General features: G+C 39.7%; 2 protein-coding genes across 3 annotated transcripts; both read left to right on the top strand.

Annotated features, from left to right (window-relative positions):
* The first annotated feature begins 3,426 nt into the window (after positions 1 to 3,426).
* LOC128968239 (beta-microseminoprotein-like) lies at positions 3,427 to 7,752 on the top strand. Of its 2 annotated transcripts, XM_054382615.1 has the most exons (4): positions 3,427 to 3,470; positions 6,007 to 6,106; positions 6,622 to 6,724; positions 7,614 to 7,752. In XM_054382615.1, the coding sequence occupies exons 1-4, from the start codon at positions 3,468 to 3,470 to the stop codon at positions 7,741 to 7,743; spliced, it is 336 nt and encodes a 111-aa protein (XP_054238590.1). In that variant the 5' UTR covers positions 3,427 to 3,467; the 3' UTR covers positions 7,744 to 7,752. The 2 variants fall into 2 exon arrangements, with proteins under 2 accessions (XP_054238590.1, XP_054238589.1); XM_054382614.1 differs by lacking the exon at positions 3,427 to 3,470 and having other exon boundaries at positions 5,983 to 6,106.
* A 5,661-nt stretch (positions 7,753 to 13,413) lies between these two features.
* On the top strand, positions 13,414 to 16,938 carry LOC128968208 (beta-microseminoprotein-like). The gene is made up of 4 exons (XM_054382571.1): positions 13,414 to 13,440; positions 14,613 to 14,715; positions 15,836 to 15,947; positions 16,682 to 16,938. Exons 1-4 carry the CDS (start codon positions 13,438 to 13,440, stop codon positions 16,809 to 16,811), a joined length of 348 nt encoding a protein of 115 aa, XP_054238546.1. The 5' UTR covers positions 13,414 to 13,437; the 3' UTR covers positions 16,812 to 16,938.
* Positions 16,939 to 18,149: the final 1,211 nt, after the last annotated feature.

Genomic DNA, 18,149 nt, shown 5'->3' with positions numbered 1-18,149 from the left:
CCAGCTCTGAGCCTGTTCTCATAAGGAAAGTCTTCCAACTCTGATCATCTGTGCTGCTAATACCTATGACCTCTGATAAAACAGTGAGGATGGAAGATCATTATCTTTTTGTTGCTGTGGTGGTGGTGGTTTGTTTGGTTGGTTTTTTTGGTTGGTTGTTCGGTTGGTTTTTGTTTGTCGTTGTTGTTGTTCTTTTCAGCGGTGTCATCACTCAGTAGCAGTTACTGTTCCTCTCCATTGCCCACTCTGATCTGCTGCCAGGTTTCCTCCTGCAATGATGGGCTTCAAAGCAAGTCTCTCAGCTGGAAACTATCCTAAATCTACCCACTTACAGGAGACCAGGCAACCATACCCTCTAAAATGCTGCTTCTACATGGTCTCTTGCTGCTTAATTGAGGGTTACAAAAACTCCCTAACAGTCTGTAGTTAACTGTTGTATGGATTGGAAAGAAACACATCTTCAAGGACAAATGGATTGTTTAATGATGCTCTACAATCATGACAAGTCTTACACACAGCATTCTTAGGACGGAGATCCTCACTTAGCCCCAAATCAATTTTCAGCCTATATTTATTTATTCAGCATGGGTAGTTGCTTCTCAAGAGGAACCCTCTCATTCTCTGCAAGCCATCAGGGAAATCAGAAGGGTTTAATGTGGTGTGTTTTACCTGGCTTTGGTTTTGGAAGGTCTTCCAACTCTGATCGTCTTTTTAACCCTCTTCTGAGCCCACTCAGGCAGGTTCATGTCTTTCCTGTTGTTATAAAAACTTGTAGCCAATCCAATAGGCAAATATAAATTTTATTAAGATGGTTTATAGAAATATATTTAGATATATATATATTGAAGTAATAACAGCAAACAAAACAGCACTGGGTGCAGCAGTGAGTCTCAGCTCTACCTGCAACGCACACCGCACTTAGCAACTTGTAACTCCTTTATACCTTCGGTTACGTACATATTCAAGTCGTTTCTTGGAGGAGGTGTTTCAGTTCTGAGAAGACTCCCCTATTAGTTTTGGTGCCTTGCACAGCTGTGGTTACACTCTGAAGGTCTTCTCCTTCCCTCTCTGGTGGTTGTGGGATGAAGTCAATAGTCTTCCTTGGTTGTCCTCTATTTGACCTCGTCATCCTGTGCATGGGTACTTAGCCCCTGTTACACAACATCCTGTAACTTTTAGGTGCCAAGCTAACTTATAACCATATATGGTCCCAACATACAACAGATAACTTCCTATACCCAAGAAAAGCATTTTCAGAAAATTTGAAATAACTTTTAAATTTTCCAGCCTTTAGGTGAAGACTTAAAGAACATGTTTCATTTTGTGCTCTCTTATGCAGGCTGTTTCATAGATGGAAAACAATATCCTTTTGGAGAGATTGAGAGGACAGAAAATTGCCACAGATGCAGCTGCAGCCAAACCCGACTATCTTGCTGCACACTGTGAGTTTGAACTACTTGGTAACATCACTGCCCATAGGAAGCCCCGAGCTTTCCATTTGCTGGGGATAAATGAGTTCCTAAGGGCACAAGAGAACCTTTCCTCACCCATGTCATGAAGCTAGGGCAAGCCACATACAGCTTATGATCATTTGGATCCTTGGCCACATTTACCCTAGCTCACTTTCTGCTGACTGGGACACAGACTGGACACAAGCCCTTCCAGACACATACAGTTGATGCTTGCCTTTAATTCTGTTGTGTACCCCTCTTATGATGCAGTTAAGTCTTTCCTTAGCAGGGAAAGTGGGGGTAGGAAGGACTTCCTTCCATGAGGATCTTAAGTGAAGCTCCCCTAAAGGGCTTATGATGCAATGGGAGTGCCTTTCTGGAGGTGTTTTTTTTTCCAGTGAATATGCTGCCACAAGAGCAATAGGGCTCTTAAGTACCTGTCTCAAACATCCTTCTTTCCTCTTATCCTACCTTCTCAAAGGACCAAAATTTCTTGATTACGATCTTTGCCTTTGCTCAGGTGGCAATCTATCAGGAAACAGCTACCACATTATAAGCAAACTGGCAACATCCTGTAACTTTTAGGTGCCAAGCTAACTTAAAACCATATATGATTCCAACATATAACAGATCACTCATATCCTGAATACACATGGCTTCAATCAACATAACATATAGCAAATAACTACAAATCCTGGTGTCTCATTTATCTAGCACGAATCACACCTCTCACACTATGCTGCAAGGCAGTCAGACATGTTTAGCAGCCTTCAACTGGGAAACTAGGAAAGATCTAGGTATGAAATCCTTAGCAGCCATCCTACCAATAAAACTTTCAAAATGTTTCATGCTTTCTAAAAGTCTTGAATTCAGAAAAGGCAGACCTTCGATAGTGTGCATTTTCATAGCCTGGCTATAAACTTCATAGGAATAATGAAAAAGCTCAAAAATGAGCTGGTCACAAGGAAGACACTTTTCACAGGGAGAATTGTCATGCAATTTTGTCTTTCCTCATGCTGTATGACAGCTGGTGAAAGCCAGTTTAGTGCAGTGCTATAGAAGTATTCATTCTTGGGAAAGAAAAAAGTGTATTAAAAAGGCAACTCACTGTAGGTGTAGTCAGATCTAAGTTTAGGAAGAGGCTAAATTCTTTTCAAGCAAGGTTTGCATATCCTGAAGCTGGAGATTCAAAGGCACTTAAAGGACTGTCAGCCTGCTACCAGACAAACAGCAGCACAGCTGTCAGGGCTTCATCATTTTTATCAAGAACTCATTGGCAGAAGAGTAATGTGTTTCAGCTATCAAATGCTTTGAAAGCATGAACATTCTTGCTTTGAACTCTCTATCAAAAAACCACAAAAGGGCTGGCATAAAATTTCCTGTCAAGCCAAGTGTGACCTGGGGATAGCAAAGCCTGTGGACACACTAGATGAAGAGAATCGAACACTGTAAAACTGAGGCAACTCCACTTTAGTTGTGGAGAAAGAGAAATGTCTTCATGTCATCCAACTTTGATTAAAATCTGGATGTTAGGAGGTTTCAATATTAGTAATGGCCAAGTACACAATGTACACCACAGCATTAAACATCAGTATGCAAAATCTGGTGAAGACTTCCCAAGATAGTCATACCTAGTTCCCTACCATAAGCATATTCCAGCATATTCTAGTGATAAATGGTCGGTGTGCATTCCTGCTGCAGCTGCAAATCACTTAATGGTACAATACTTGTATTTAAATCAGAAAGGCACTTCTAATCATGCAAAGTTCTGAGTTCAACATTTATCCAGGTCAGTACTTTACAGAATCAACATTTCCTCACTGCCAGCTGGCAAAATGTCAGTGATTTCTTCAGAAATTTCAACATAACCGCATTTGACTTTAGTGAGCTTTTTTTTTTTTTCCTGCTAGACTTAAGCTGCTCAATATAAGAGCACCATAAAATATCTGCTCTCAGATTCCACATAAAGCTCTTGCTGAGTTCTTCTGGAAATCATTGAAAGCCAAGCATTCTACAATGGTAAGTCAAAGGTTAGATTTTTTTAAAAATTAGGGTACAAATAGATACTTGCTTCAAAGCTGCAGAAGGATATTTAAGAGAATCCCTTAGTTACACATTTTTAAATGTGGATATATGCTATTAAAAAACTGTAAGATGCAATGAAAGTAGGATACCTTTGTGAAGGTTACTGTCAAGTTTTGTTCTTTGGTAGTTCTTTGTGAGAAACTGTTCACATATATCTCTTAATCGTTCACTTGCATTATTCTTTTTCCAGAAATGTCTGTTAATATATTCAGAATTTTGTAAACATCTAGGACCATATTTTAGAACCTATGAATGTGAAATACAGTTTAAAAACATAGTCACTTTACAATGAAAAAATAATACACATTGCAATGTTTTCTGCATTTCTCTTCTGATCTGTCAAGTTGTGTCCTGTTTCATCTCTTCAAGCCTACAAATGTGTTTGCAGAATCTGAATCAACAGTTAGGTAATCTTAAATAGATAAAGACCTAGTAACCTTGTTCTCTGATTTTTGCTCACATAATCCCTAAAGGTACAGACCTCATCAATTACTACCTTTCCTGGGAATCTCAGGAACGGTGTGAGTTTTACAAAAGAGGCAGTAGTTTCTGTAATATATGGAGATTCATTACTTCTACTTCTTTTTCTGCCTAAGCTTTCCTAAGGATGTACCTATACTCAGACAAAACTTAGCTGAATTATCTGGTATCTCATTCCACATTAATCCCCTTAATTTCAAAGGCCATTAAATCCAGTTTGGAATATTCTGTTCAACAAGATGACTGGTGACATCCCTTTTTCAAAAGAATTAAAAAACAAAAAAAAAGTGCCTTGCTCACAGACTGCCCAGAACAACACAATTCTGAATGTTTAACTAAGAGCCCTTGGCATCACTGTAAGGGTAATCATCTCAGCCATTTCTAAGGACGTTGTTTCTAACAGTGCTTTCTTATCTGCTCAATACCCTCTGTGCTCAGCCTGCTTATATGTAGGCTCTTTAATGCTAACTATCTATTGCTTAGGTGGCATAACCCTTTGTTTGTTCCAGCATAAAGGCAGTTCAGACAAAAGTTAAACAGCAAAGACCTCCCCTTCCGTTTCTGTTTAGATTCAGTGGAAGTTTCAGAACTTTGATCTTTAGAGAGAGAGGCATGCCCAAGTTCATCTGAGTGGCATTTCTAGGAATAGCAAGACAAGGAGAAATGTTGGAGCAAGCAAAGGATAAAACATTCTGAGAAGGCAGTCCAGCACAGCAAAAGAAGCATTTTAGTCTGTTCTGTAAAAACATGGTTGACAATAAGTAAGGCCTCTGGTAGAAGTGGCCTGTGCCTTTGCAAACACCTGAAGCAGTTTGGAGGAAACCCATGACCAAACTCAAGCAATCGGTATCCCAAGCATGTTGAGATCCTCTGTAGAAAACCCTGAGCTCACAAAGCCCACAAGCTGCACAGCACAGACAGCCCCATAAATCTGTGTCAAATGCACGTGGAACCTCAGCAGAGAGGGGCTGCAATGTTACATCCTACAACTCTAGGGAACAGGAATTGCTTAGACAATTTTTCTTTGGCCAGGCACCTCAGAACGGTTTAAGGATTTCAGTCTTTCTTTTTAACTTCTTTTTTTCTGGTATGGTACTCAGCATGCCAACTGGCTCTGTTCTAAAGCCTCAGGAACTCCTGAGAATCACAGAACCACAATGGAAATTAAGCATTATATCCTTCTCAGACCACTCCATCTCTCCTTTTCCCTTTCTCTACATCATAAATGTCCCTCAGCACTGTAAGAAAGCAGTACACAGAGGATTAAAATAACAATTTTTTTCTACAGCAGAGAGAGAAGATTCCCCTCAGCTCACCATCTGTCTAAGGTTCAGGACCTTTCAGTGTCTTTTGGCATTCGTGATTCAAATAAACCAAAGTGGACAGCAAGACTGTCTAAAAACAGCTTCTCACCATTTTAAACTCCAGCTTCAAGTAGCAACAGCTTAATTCAGAACACTAGCTTAGAAAGATCTACTTATTTTGCAATTCTTTCATGTTAATTTGTATAGCTCTTCTCTACCCAGCCATCTATTTAAAAAAACTTACTGAAATATGATTAGGTCTGAGATCTCCACTCTGCTGCCAAATTTGGAGAAATTGCTGTACCCAAAAGTGAAGCAATCGGATGCTATAGAGACAATGATTGGCTTGAGAAATAGTTAAATCTGACCCCCAAAGACAAAAAATTTGAAACACTAATAAGAGTCTGACAGGGCTTCCAGGTGTATAATACTATTGAAGCTTTTTATGATTTCTAGGGAATAGTTCTGCTGACACATTTATGCCATATAATTTGGTCTTTTTCCACCCAAAGGAAAAAAAATCATCAATACAGTGAAATATTTGGAGTGCTCTTTCCCAACCTTTTCCTGTACACATAAGGTTATTTTTCTAATTTTTGCTTCAGGTTCCGTGACTTAGCTTCTGAAAACAAAGATAATCAAAGTGGGATTATATTCATTCAATGGGCTGTGTGTCTCTTTCACAGAAGGGTTTTCTGGCTTTTCTTGTTGTAATGGGCATCGTGGTGACACTGGGCGATGCATACTGCTTTTCTGAAGCCTACAAGCCAGGGCAGGCCACCAAAGGTAAGGCAAGGAATGCCTTTTCACTCATTTGTTCAATGGTAGCTTGGCTCTATGTGGACCTGGCAGGAAGGGATCAAAATAGAAGGGAGGGGGATGATGTCAGAAAGGCAAAAATAGAAGATTCCAGCAGCAAGTTGCCATAAGTAGTGAAAAACAAAGTCTTCCACTGGACTGGTTATGGCTGGAACAGCATTGTTGCTATTGCTGGTAGGTTGCTATTGCTATATAGTTGAGAGCATTTCTGAGACGAGTCTGGTGCCAGGCGGAAGACCTGGCTGTTTGGTTGCTATCTTTCATCCCAGATCTGTCACACTGAAACTGTCTCTAGCAAGTGAAGAAGAAGAGACAAGTTCAAACTCTTAAAGTAGTCTGGGTAATAACTTGATGAACAAAATTACTTCTACTTTCCTACATCCAAGAAAAGCATTTTCAGAAAATTTGAAATAACTTTTAAACTTTCAAGCCTTTAGGTGAAGACTTAAAGAACATGTTTCATTTTGTGCTCTCTTATGCAGGCTGTTTCATAGATGGAAAACTATATCCTTTTGGAGAGATTGAGAGGACAGAAAATTGCCACAGATGCAGCTGCAGCCAAACCCGACTATCTTGCTGCACACTGTGAGTTTGAACTACTTGGTAACATCACTGCCCATAGGAAGCCCCGAGCTTTCCATTTGCTGGGGATAAATGAGTTCCTAAGGGCACAAGAGAACCTTTCCTCACCCATGTCATGAAGCTAGGGCAAGCCACATACAGCTTATGATCATTTGGATCCTTGGCCACATTTACCCTAGCTCACTTTCTGCTGACTGGGACACAGACTGGACACAAGCCCTTCCAGACACATACAGTTGATGCTTGCCTTTAATTCTGTTGTGTACCCCTCTTATGATGCAGTTAAGTCTTTCCTTAGCAGGGAAAGTGGGGGTAGGAAAGACTTCCTTCCATGAGGATCTTAAGTGAAGCTCCCCTAAAGGGCTTATGATGCAATGGGAGTGCCTTTCTGGAGGTGTTTTTTTCCAGTGAATATGCTGCCACGAGAGCAATAGGGCTCTTAAGTACCTGTCTCAAACATCCTTCTTTCCTCTTATCCTACCTTCTCAAAGGACCAAAATTTCTTGATTACGATCTTTGCCTTTGCTCAGGTGGCAATCTATCAGGAAAAAGCTACCACATTATAAGAAAACTGGCAATCATGGAGAAAATAATGGAAAAGAGATAAAACATGCCAAGACCAAGGCTATGTCACATTGCAGAGTGCTGTGCTAGAAATCCCTGTGCTAGTGCTGAGTATATAGGTACATCTATACTGCACAGTACAGCAAGGCATCATTTGTGGCCCTGGAAGCTGTACCAGTGTGGCACTCAAGCTAGCCAGACTGGTCTTAGCCACAGCTTCAGAGGTATCTTACTCAGAATTAGTTCAAGCTGTAATCACTGAACCACTGAAGTATTGAATCTTTTGTTGTTTTCAATCTAACATTTGCTTTCTCATTGTCAATGACAGCTTTCATACTCCTATTGGTTATGACAAAGAGAACTGTGACGCTGTTTTCAACAAGGAAACTTGTGACTATGACGTGGTGCAGAAGAACGACCCCTCAAAGGAGTGTTCCGTCTATTCTCGTGTGGGCTAACTACTTACCTGCTCCACATTTCTCTGCATTATGAAATGCCCTTCCTACACATTCTTTGCTATCATAAAGAAGCTCAAAGACATGGGAGATCTTTTAAAAGACATAACTTCAGCAGCTTACTTCTAGTCTCCTAATTGTTCTAATTCAGTATGCAAGATGCGAGATGCATAATCATGTATGTCTTATTTCTATCATTACTTGCATTGGTATCACTGCGCTTTCTTGAATACAATAAATCCATATGAAACATCCAGAAATGCCTCAGAATGATGGATCTGATAATGCTATAACACAGGTCAATATGTTCTTATTTAAGAAAGGAATACATTCACCTCACCACTCCAACATGCCATGCACAAGTACCCTAGCACACACTACTCTCGCCTATCACAGATTCTTTTTCTAACCAAGGGTTGGAGCAGACATTTCAGCTCACCACATGTCAAAATCCATTATCATTTTGAAGGGATGCAATGTTTGGGACATGCTGTGCAATGGCTTCTACTGTGAGCACAGAGGACACGAATTGGCAGCTTTGGCAGGATCTGTGCTGCTAATACCTATGGCCTCTGATAAAACAGTGAGGATGGAAGATCATTACCTTTTTGTTGCTGTGGTGGTGGTTTGTTTGGTTGTTTTTTTTTTTTTTGTTTGGTTGGTTTTTGTTTGTCGTTGTTGTTCTTTTCAGTAGTGTCATCACTCAGCAGCAGTTACTGTTTCTTTCCATTGCCCACTCTGATCTGCTGCCAGGTGTCCTCCTCCAAGTTGCACTCCTGAAAGAGTATGCACACTGTGCTGCATTAGTGGTTCTTGCCCACTGAAAAGAGATATAGATCAGTCCCTGGAAACATGCTTCCTCATGGCAGCCGACCTAGATATAGCTTCTCTCTTTTCAGTATAACAATTTCTCACATTCCTTAGGGAGAGAACTCCAGCCAGTGATGGGCTTCAAAGCAAATCTCTCAGCTGGAAATTATCCTAAATTTACCCACTTACAGGAGACCAGGCAACCATACCCTCTAAAATGCTGCTTCTACATGGTCTCTTTGCTGCTTAATTGAGGGTTACAAAAACCCCATAACAGTCTGTGGTTAACTGTTGTATGGATTGGAAAGAAACACATCTTCAAGGACAAATGGATTGTTTAATGATGCTCCACAATCATGACAAGTCTTAAACACAGCATTCTTAGGACGGGGATCCTCACTTAGCCCCAAATCAATTTTCAGCCTATATTTATTTATTCAGCATGGGTAGTTGCTTCTCAAGGGGAACCCTCTCATTCTCTGCAAGCCATCAGGGAAATCAGAAGGGTTTAATGTGGTGTGTTTTACCTGGCTTTGGTTTTGGTATTTTGGCTATGAATATTCTTTTAAATTTTCTTATGGTTTTACTTAAGATATCTCCTTTTGGAAAAAAAAATCCAACCATTTTACATACCTTGCCTTTTAAAGTTCTCTGCACTGCAGCCTGGATATCAGTCAAAAATTCTGTTTCTGCATAGTTGGTTCCTGCAAAGCTGAAAAAAAAAGTGTGAGGAGCCAGAATTAGAATTAATTCATCTTTTTCCAGTACAAACATTTGCACATGCCTTTTTAAAAATCTAACTTCCATTCACTGGTTTAATCATGTCATTCCTCTAAGCAGCATCTGGAAATGAACGTTCTTATGTTGCTTAAGGCCCTAAGGTAAATTTTCTCCAGAGTTTTTGTATTCTGAAGGAGAGGAACAGTTCTGAAACTTGTCTTGAACAACTTTTCCCTTTAATGCCAGCTCATGTCACAGTTACACAGAACACAGCCTCAACTGGTACCTGAAGGAATGTTCTCACAGAGCAAAGAGCTTCTTAAGGGAAGTATTATTTTAAGCATGGAGATCCAAAGGCTTCATAAGTAAAAAGCTTGCAGAACTGTTTCTTGAGAAAAAATGGAGTTTATATCTGTTTTAAATTCTAGTTTTAAAAGCAAACATTTTCATGGATCATGAAATTGACTTGGAGGTTCCTTGTAGATTTTCTTTTTTATCCAAGCCACTGAGAAGTACACACATCAAGCTATAAACTGGAACACCTGTCTATTGAGAAGGAAAATTAACAGCATTGCTACAGGTAATTCTTTGGGGATTTTTTTTTTTTTTTTTTTTTTGCATCCAGGAGATGATCCAGCTCCAGAAAAGTAGGAACGTATATCACACATCCTCTGTTTTGAATCCTTCTCATTATTTGTGCACCCCCAAAGATAAGGGAAATGTGTAGAGCAGAAACAGAGGTACCAGTGCAGTTTTCCATCCTTCATAGCTTGCTGATTACTAGTAGAACTTCAGTTACTTCCTTGGAAATCTGAGCATATCAACCTCAGAGTTAATAAAAATGTTCCCACCCAGATAAAACTTCCTTCTACCACATTTACAGTGTTTTTGTGTCAACAGTGCACCATGTGTTTTAGTGCTGCTTGTTTGTGCTTTGCCTTAAAACAGTTGTCCTTTCTCACACACAAAGCTGGTAAGCTTTCTTTAACAATTGTAAAACAAACGTACATTATACATAGCATTGTTGGTTTAAGATCAAGATGAATTTATTTGTAAAATTGGGCTTACATATGATCTATGAGCTCATATGCCTCAGGCTTACTCTTGCTTCTCCCTCTCGATGGCAGTGGTAGTTAACCTACTGATTTTAATGACTAGACATGCGAACCTATCTTCTATAAGGACTCCTGAACTTTTTCCTGAAGAAAACTGATCCCTGTCAAGAATGTGAGCATAGTACTGAAATGCTGGGTTAAGAAAAAAGGTTCCTGGACTGCTTTCATTCTAGTGAATTTCTTCCAGATTTAATTTGCTGATAGAATAATAGATAGATACTAGATAGTTGTTTTTTTTTTTTTTAATAACATTACTACTCTGAAATGAATCTGGTTTTCTCTCTTGATTGCCTAACACCAAAAAGATACAGAAAAAACAAGACTGATAATCTTACATTACTCTTACATAACTTACATACTATCCCTGCAGTCAATGGTGAGATGTAACCAGAAATCCCACCTGAGGAATAAAACTAGTGAAGTAAGTCTTCATGAGAATCCTCAAGTTTTTTCCCCACCTTAGGAAGAAACAGGATACTCTGTTCATCAGCATAATGTGAAAGAGGGCATCAAATTGTGCAGAGCATTGATATACTTAGAATGTGTTTAGCAAGAAATAAATCAGTTGGAAAGACAAGAGATTTCAACAGAGCACTGTCTGTTGAAGATACTGTTCCCCACACAAGCAAGGCACCTATCAGCCTTGTACAGGAACAACCTGAACAAGAAACACAACAGAATATGGGCCAGAAATTGCCTTTAGTAATCAATATGGAATGGACTATCTACATAGAATGTGCTGCTCTGAGTAGTTTCATCACCACGGCATGTTGTTAGGATGTGCTGAGTTCACTGATCACACAAAGAACTTCTTCACCACCCATAGGCACTGTGCAGGTTTAGACAGATTGCTCCCTGCTGCATTCCAAAGGCAGCTGCTTGTAGGAACTTCTCTCCATATCTGGCACAGATAGCACCTAGAAAGCAGGGAGAGTTCTGCAATGGGAACAGATAGGTGGTCATTGCTTGTCTGAAGGGTTGAGAGAAAAAAAAATACACATGTTGCTTTGATTTTTTTGATTGTGTTTTATCGTTGTTGCTTTGTTTGAGTTTGTGTTTTTGTTTTTCTAGTGTTGAGCAACAAATACATTCTCTGTCACTCAGAACCAAACCTGCAAGTGGCTGGGTTTTGGCTGTAACAAATTCCACGAATTTCACTCCAGTACATCAGCATCACAAATTGCTATGTGTCTGGTGACTTCTGCTCATACACAAGAAACTGCAGCAAAGTGCCTGTCAAGAAAAATACTGAAAGTAAACTCCACAGCATCCAAGAAACGAAAAAGAAAATTCAATAGCTCAATAATGTTAACAGTATTAAGACAATGCAATTTGATGATCCTTTTCTTCCAAACTATCATGGTTTCCTTCAGATTACCTTTGCTTCACATTACCTTTGGTGACTTTGTGGTACTTCCGCAGTATTGTCAGCCAAGGTGAAATAGCTCCTTCTCAGCACACAGAGGTTACAAAGAGAAGGAATGGGTCCATCTTTAGCCATCCCACAGAAGTAAATCAATTAGATCAGGATCAGAAGAAAGGAGAAAGTGAACTCTCCCCTTCTTCACTGCAACCAAGAGAAAAGGCAGCTTTGGCCTTGTATCAGGGTGTATCACTTTGTTATCCTGCTGAGGCTTTTTTTCTCTCTTTAATAGAAAAGTGCAGGTGCTCTGAAACACTCACAGTATCCCAAACTGCAGCAATGCTGTTAAACTGACTTCACACAGATTTGTGAGATATCCAAAGTGGCATGTTCTGTTGCTTTATAAATGATTAGGAGTCAAAGGCATGAGCCATGTGGCCATATCACCTCGTGTTGCAGGGCAATTCAGGTATCAGCACTGCCAAACCTAATGTATTAGTGATAGGCTGATTGTGGGCAATTTTTTCAAACCTATGAACACCTGCAAGGACTTCAGGTCTTTCTGCCATCCTGAAGAAAGTTTTGATAACTGAAGAAAAACTTACTTCCCCAACCTAGAGTCAAAAGCCAGATAAAGTTTTGCTGTAATAGTCTTGCTGTGACCGCTGTTGCAATAATGTTGGCTTTCTCACATCGGATTCCTGGGCTAGATCTCAACTCTGGAGTTTGGGTAGAAGACATGGAGTAGCCCCCCCAGGCTGGAGTTCAACCTCTACTCCTAAACCTACACAATTAGGCCACACACAATTAGGCAGAATAGTTAGTTCAGGTATTGCCAACTATGCAGCCCTGGTAATAAGGGGAGGACTTTTTTTAACTACCAGAGCTACGCAGTTTGAAATATTCAAATCAACTAGATCAAAGCTAAGCAAAATGGCACTGCACTTGACTCCTTTACTACTAAATTACTGCTCTGAGTACTTGGAAAGTGTGTCTGCTCCTGACATGCACAGACTCTGCAGAAAAGGGACCATTTCTCCCTGGCTATAATCATTAAGGAAGAAAATACACAACACCTATAATTTTTTAATTTTTTTTTCCACAAAGGACCTGAGAATATGGTTCTTCTACATGATGGAAAACTGAACAAGGAAGAAAATGTTTATCTTGGACCCTTTTCTAAGGGCCTAGAGATGCCAGCTACTCTCCAGCGCTTTATATGTAACCGTTCCAACCACCATTCCTTCTGCACAAGAGCCTTCTTTCATCAGCTAATGGACAAGAATGCCAAATGTCTGTTTAGTACCTAGAGAGTTCAAACAAAGTGTGCAGATTTTGTTGTGAGAACCACAAATCCTCAAATACATTTCTCAGGGTGAGTGCTAAAGATTCCTTCCAGGCTTGAAATTCCTTTCAGAGTACCTTCCATAACTGCCTTCCAAATCCAGTATTACACAAAAGCCACACCTATTTCTTCAGTGTTCTTTAGAACCAAACCTTCCTTTGTATATTTAGCCTATTTTAATCATATCCACCCCATGAGATCATTTTGCAGAAAGCTCATTGGAATTATTCATGCATGTTCAGTTTGCTCAAGGACTGATATCATAAATTCCCTCTATATAAGTGGTCCAAGAAGATGAATTTCCTACAGGCTGTCTCTTTACTGGAAGCCTCAATTCTGCAAAAATGGTGAGTCTTTACATTTTATATTTTACAAGATGTACCATGGTATATTGCTATACTTTTGAAACAAGGCTTTGTTGGACTTATCTCAGTACTTAGAGATCTAAGCAACTTGGAGAAAGTATAAATTCTGTGCTTTAAGAACATAAGTCAGTCAGACACAGACAGCTAGAAACCTTGGGTAAAATGTATCAGTGTGCATATGGCAGGAGATGTCTAATAGGACTCCAGCTGTGCTTTATAACCTGTTTTGATCTACATGTAATGTTTGGAAATAATCTCTTTCCTGGAAGAAAAAAACATCTCTGTTTTGTCTCAACCTAGAACTGTTTTTTTATTTTTGTGAAAAGTCTGAATAATATCTGAACATTTAATTAAACTCAAAAAACGTTATCTTGAGTTTTATTCATTTGCAGCTCTGTTGCAGTTCTGTGGGGTTTAATCTCTCTTCTGCAAAATAATTTTCCTCTTCTCAGGTGTGACTTCATTTTATAAGTCAGCTGTTCTACCCTGTCCAAAACAAACACATATATACCAATATGACTCTGTGTATATACCTCATTGGTATTGAAGTATAAGACAATTGCTGAGGAATTTAAGCTGAACTTTCAGAAAAAGCTGCTGACAAAGATTGTAGGATATTGGATTATCTAGGTTGGAACAGACATCTGCAAGTCATTTGTTCAGCCTTCTCCTCAGGTCTTGAACGTTCAACTTCAGCTGGAGTTCTTCAGCTTGTTCCTAATCCTGCATTATTAGGACAAAATGTCCAGTGTTTTTTTCAGATTCCAGTGAAGAAGTTTTACAACTAGAGTGAGGTTAGTTGCAGAGGCAGTCAGTGACCAACTCTACACAGAAAATAAGTCAAGAAAAATGAGTAAGGAAGGGAAAGAAATAGGACACACTCCTTTCACAGTGTCTGTGTCTACCGGTCCTGGATCAGGCAATGCCTGATTTTAAGAACTTGGAAACACAGATTTTTTTTTTCCTCTGCTTCTTCTAAATTGTTCAGTATTCCTGACTGTGTTCAAGTGCCTAAACTGCAAAAGACAAGCAGATTTTGATTTGAAACCACAATGTATTTTCCTGTTTATAATAGTACTATTTACTATCAAGGCATCTTAATGTTTAGTTAAGTATTCATATGAATTCTGTTTTTATTTTTGTTTTTTGTTCAGAAAACCATCCTGGCCTGTCTTCTTGTTCTTGCTGTTAGCATGCCAGTGTCCAATGCTTCTTGCTTCTTACAGCCAATGAAGCCAGGGACATCTGATGGTGAGAAACCACCAAGAAATAGAGGTTGGGGCAGGTGGCGGGGAGGGGGGTGGGAAATGGGATACAGAGAGCAGGGAATTTATAGAGTTATAAAAACCAAGAGTTTATCTGAAGAGCATCATACAGGCCAAATGACAAATTAGTTTTGCTCAGGGAAGTAGCATAGGCTTACTTTGTCTATCTGCATGAAGTAATAATTCATGTTTTCACTGTGGCAGCTTATTTATAAATACAAAGAAGGGAGGAGAAGAACCTTTCTGTATGTGTGCAGCCAGTATAAAGCAGGAAACAGATTGGTAACTGTCCAGCACACTAATGAGTAAGTACTCATTAGTTGTTTCCCTATCCCAAGGCAAGTTCTTAAGAACAGAATGGCTGTTCCCTTGAGTTTGAGACTGGTCTTCCAGAACACAGCTGGTCTATCAGTCTAGAGATGAGTGGAGCTGCAGGGAAATAAATGTTCAAAATAAAGATATGCAATTACCTGGACACAAGAAGAGCTGATGTGTGCCAGCATGCAAAATAAATTGAGTGTCCTGAAACAGCTTTTCTGGGAAAGGCAGCGCTACTACTAGAAAAATACAATGGCTTTGCCAAAGAAATAGAAAATATTTATAGGCACACAACCTAGAACCCCAAAACCTCTGCTTTGTCCTGTCCAGTCCTCATAACCCTGCTTTCCAGATCACTTATTTAGGAAGTCTATTCTTTGACTTTTTGAACAGGAACTTACTATCCAGCACGTGTTTTCTTCCTGCAGCTATGGATTGCGAAACGTTTCCTGGGCAGATTTAGTCTTGATCTAAATGAGGAGTTAACACTATTTGGTATTAATGAAGGGGGAAGCCAAATCCTTTTCTTAATTCTAATGGGGTCTGTGCCTAGTTGTCGCTCTACAGGATGCTTCAACTCCTGTAGTTAAGGATGAGCTACTCCAGGAAACCCAGTGCTGCTGAGCACCACAGTAAAGAGTGATCCAGGGTGCCTTTCTCCATGCACTAGAATAGTAGCAGGTGTGCTGTAGTGGGGAACCTCCATGCCAACACAGATTTCACCCATTTTGTATAAGCAGTAGCATTGTTAGTGTAATAGGTCTGACACTGAATGTTGCTAGCACATTACATTTTTTTAGGCTGCCTTGACTCAAAAGGAAAGCTGCATCAATTTGGATCCAGATGGAGGACGGATGACTGCCTTGATTGCTCCTGTTCCAGGGATGGAATCGGTTGCTGCACAGGGTGAGTTCTAAGCAGCAGCAGAGTTTTTGCTCCACTGCCATGCCACAGCGCAAACCACTTCCCTTCACACAGAGGCCCCAAATAAACAACTGTGACCCTTCTTCTCACTCACTTTGTATCACAAAGTTATGCATTAACCCAACACCACCACCACTGAGCATGCAAGATGTTCCTCTGACAAATACATCTCATGTTTAATAAATTATTTTTAATTTTGAAAAAAATATTTCATTCTTCTTGGGCTAAAATTTCAGGCAAGATACCGATTCAAGACAGTCATGTAGTTAAATTTCTAGTGTTCCTAATTAAGATCTTCCCAAAGGCACCCATAGCCTCCCTTTTCTCTGAGGGGCACCTCAAGATACACTGGCTGGGGCAGCTCAAGATACATTGGCCTGCCTGTAATTTTTCTTATGATGACACCCAACCAGTCATGCAATTCTTATTCCACATTGTGGTTGAAGAGAAAAGTCAAATATACTAGAGTAGCAAATAAACACAACAGACATTCATTTGGTTTAAGACAGATCAGAAAACTACAAGTCTCCTTTCATCCTGCTTAAGAAGCAGCCTAAGTAACATTTGAGCTGGGAGGTTTGTGTGAGCTCTCTTTTCTGCTCCTGAATACCTCCATGGTATAGCCTTTTCATATTGAATGTGTAGATAACATCTGAAATGGAAGCTGTTTACTTCTTGGTCTCATCACCTCTTGTCTTTTTTTTCCCCAATGACAGCTATGCAACACCAGTTGGCTATGATAAAGAGAAGTGTGTCAAAATTTTCAGCAAAGCAGCCTGCACTTATAAAGTAGTGGAGAAAAATGATCACTCAAAAGAGTGCCCAGTCCATCAGTGGGTGGGCTAACATAGAAGGCCTGTGGATTTGGGGGATATTTCCCTTTTTTTGTTGTTTGTTTTTGTTTTAAGGGTTCACAAACTCAAACCCACTGAAAAACAGAGCTATTGAGTAAAGTCTGCTCATAAAATCTAACACACAATAAAACTGAACATCTACTCACAGAAGCTTTCCTTGGTTTCTTTGCCTTCTGTTTCCCCATGAAGAAAGAACAGATTTGTTCTTGCCCTGAGATAAGAAATTAAAGCTGACATTTTAAAGAATCCTCAGTAGCTGCTAATTTTAATTATTCTCTAGTCACATTTCACTGAACATTCTGTTACCTGTGTACAGCTGTATCTTAAAGATAAAATAAAATCAGACGAAGCATCAGAAGTTCATTTGATATTTTTCTTTAAGGATGGAAACCTAAAGAACTGATATTAAAAAACAAAATAAAACCCAAAACCAACAGCAAAAAAGAAACAACCAAACAGGGGAAAGAAGTGAAGAAGTTAAGAATATCTCTGAACACTCTTTTCTAGAGCAGTGTGTTACATGACGATATTTTCTCCTACACACTTCTCTGGAGCATGTCCAACCTGCAATCTGGAAAAGCCACCCAGTCTAACCTAGCACTATACTTCCATTGCACCAAAACCACAGCAGACCCAGTCCTCAACTTGGGGTTTTGGTAGAAGAAAAGATCCTTTATTAGATTAACTCTTAAGAAATTCAAATTATGAAATTGTCCAATGGGCAGTATTGTGGATAGGTGGAAAAACTGATCTGAGCTGGCCTCAAACAGGGAAGAAGCTCAGGAACTCCACAAACAACAACTGAGAAGGATTCATTTGTCAGCATAAGCTCTCCCTTGGGGCAGGAAGCACAGCAGCATGGATGAAGGCTTTCTACCAGGGCCTGTAGTGAAAGGACAAGAGAGAGATTTTAAACTAAAAGAGGATGCATCAGGTTGGATGGGACTTGGAGCATGGAAGACAGACCTGCCCATGGCAGGAGGAGCAAAACTGGATGATCTTTAAAGGTCCCTTCCAACTTGAACCATTATGGGATGTCTTTCTCTGCAGGACACTTCCAGGTTCAATTGTAAGGCATGTCCATATAGACCATCAAGTTTTAAGTAAGCCTTGACCAAAGATTTGCTTTACTTTTTAAGGACGAGTAGACATATGCACCAAAATTCCAGAGAATCCAGCCCAAACCAGCACTACTATGTGATTCAGACCTACTTAGATATGTTTTAAATCCACTTAAGCAGATTTCTCTGTCTGCCAAGTTGTTATTATATGTGACTCTTTCTGCTATGCAGAAGTAGGTAAGATTTATTTCATGTCTAATCCAAAAAGC

The sequence above is a fragment of the Indicator indicator genome, chromosome 7 (genome assembly GCF_027791375.1).
Source record: "Indicator indicator isolate 239-I01 chromosome 7, UM_Iind_1.1, whole genome shotgun sequence".
NCBI lineage: Eukaryota > Metazoa > Chordata > Aves > Piciformes > Indicatoridae > Indicator > Indicator indicator.
This window is presented reverse-complemented; position numbering and strand designations above follow the sequence as displayed.

Coding starts and splice junctions, on each gene's coding strand:
- LOC128968208 (XM_054382571.1), top strand. Junction 14,716..15,835: donor AGGGACATCTGATGGTGAGA/AACCACCAAGAA, acceptor CACATTACATTT/TTTTAGGCTGCCTTGACTCA. Junction 15,948..16,681: donor GGAATCGGTTGCTGCACAGG/GTGAGTTCTAAG, acceptor CCCCAATGACAG/CTATGCAACACCAGTTGGCT.
- LOC128968239 (XM_054382614.1), top strand. CDS start 5,983: ATGGGCTGTGTGTCTCTTTCACAGAAGGGTTTTCTGGCTTTTCTTGTT. Junction 6,107..6,621: donor GCCAGGGCAGGCCACCAAAG/GTAAGGCAAGGA, acceptor TCTCTTATGCAG/GCTGTTTCATAGATGGAAAA. Junction 6,725..7,613: donor CGACTATCTTGCTGCACACT/GTGAGTTTGAAC, acceptor TGTCAATGACAG/CTTTCATACTCCTATTGGTT.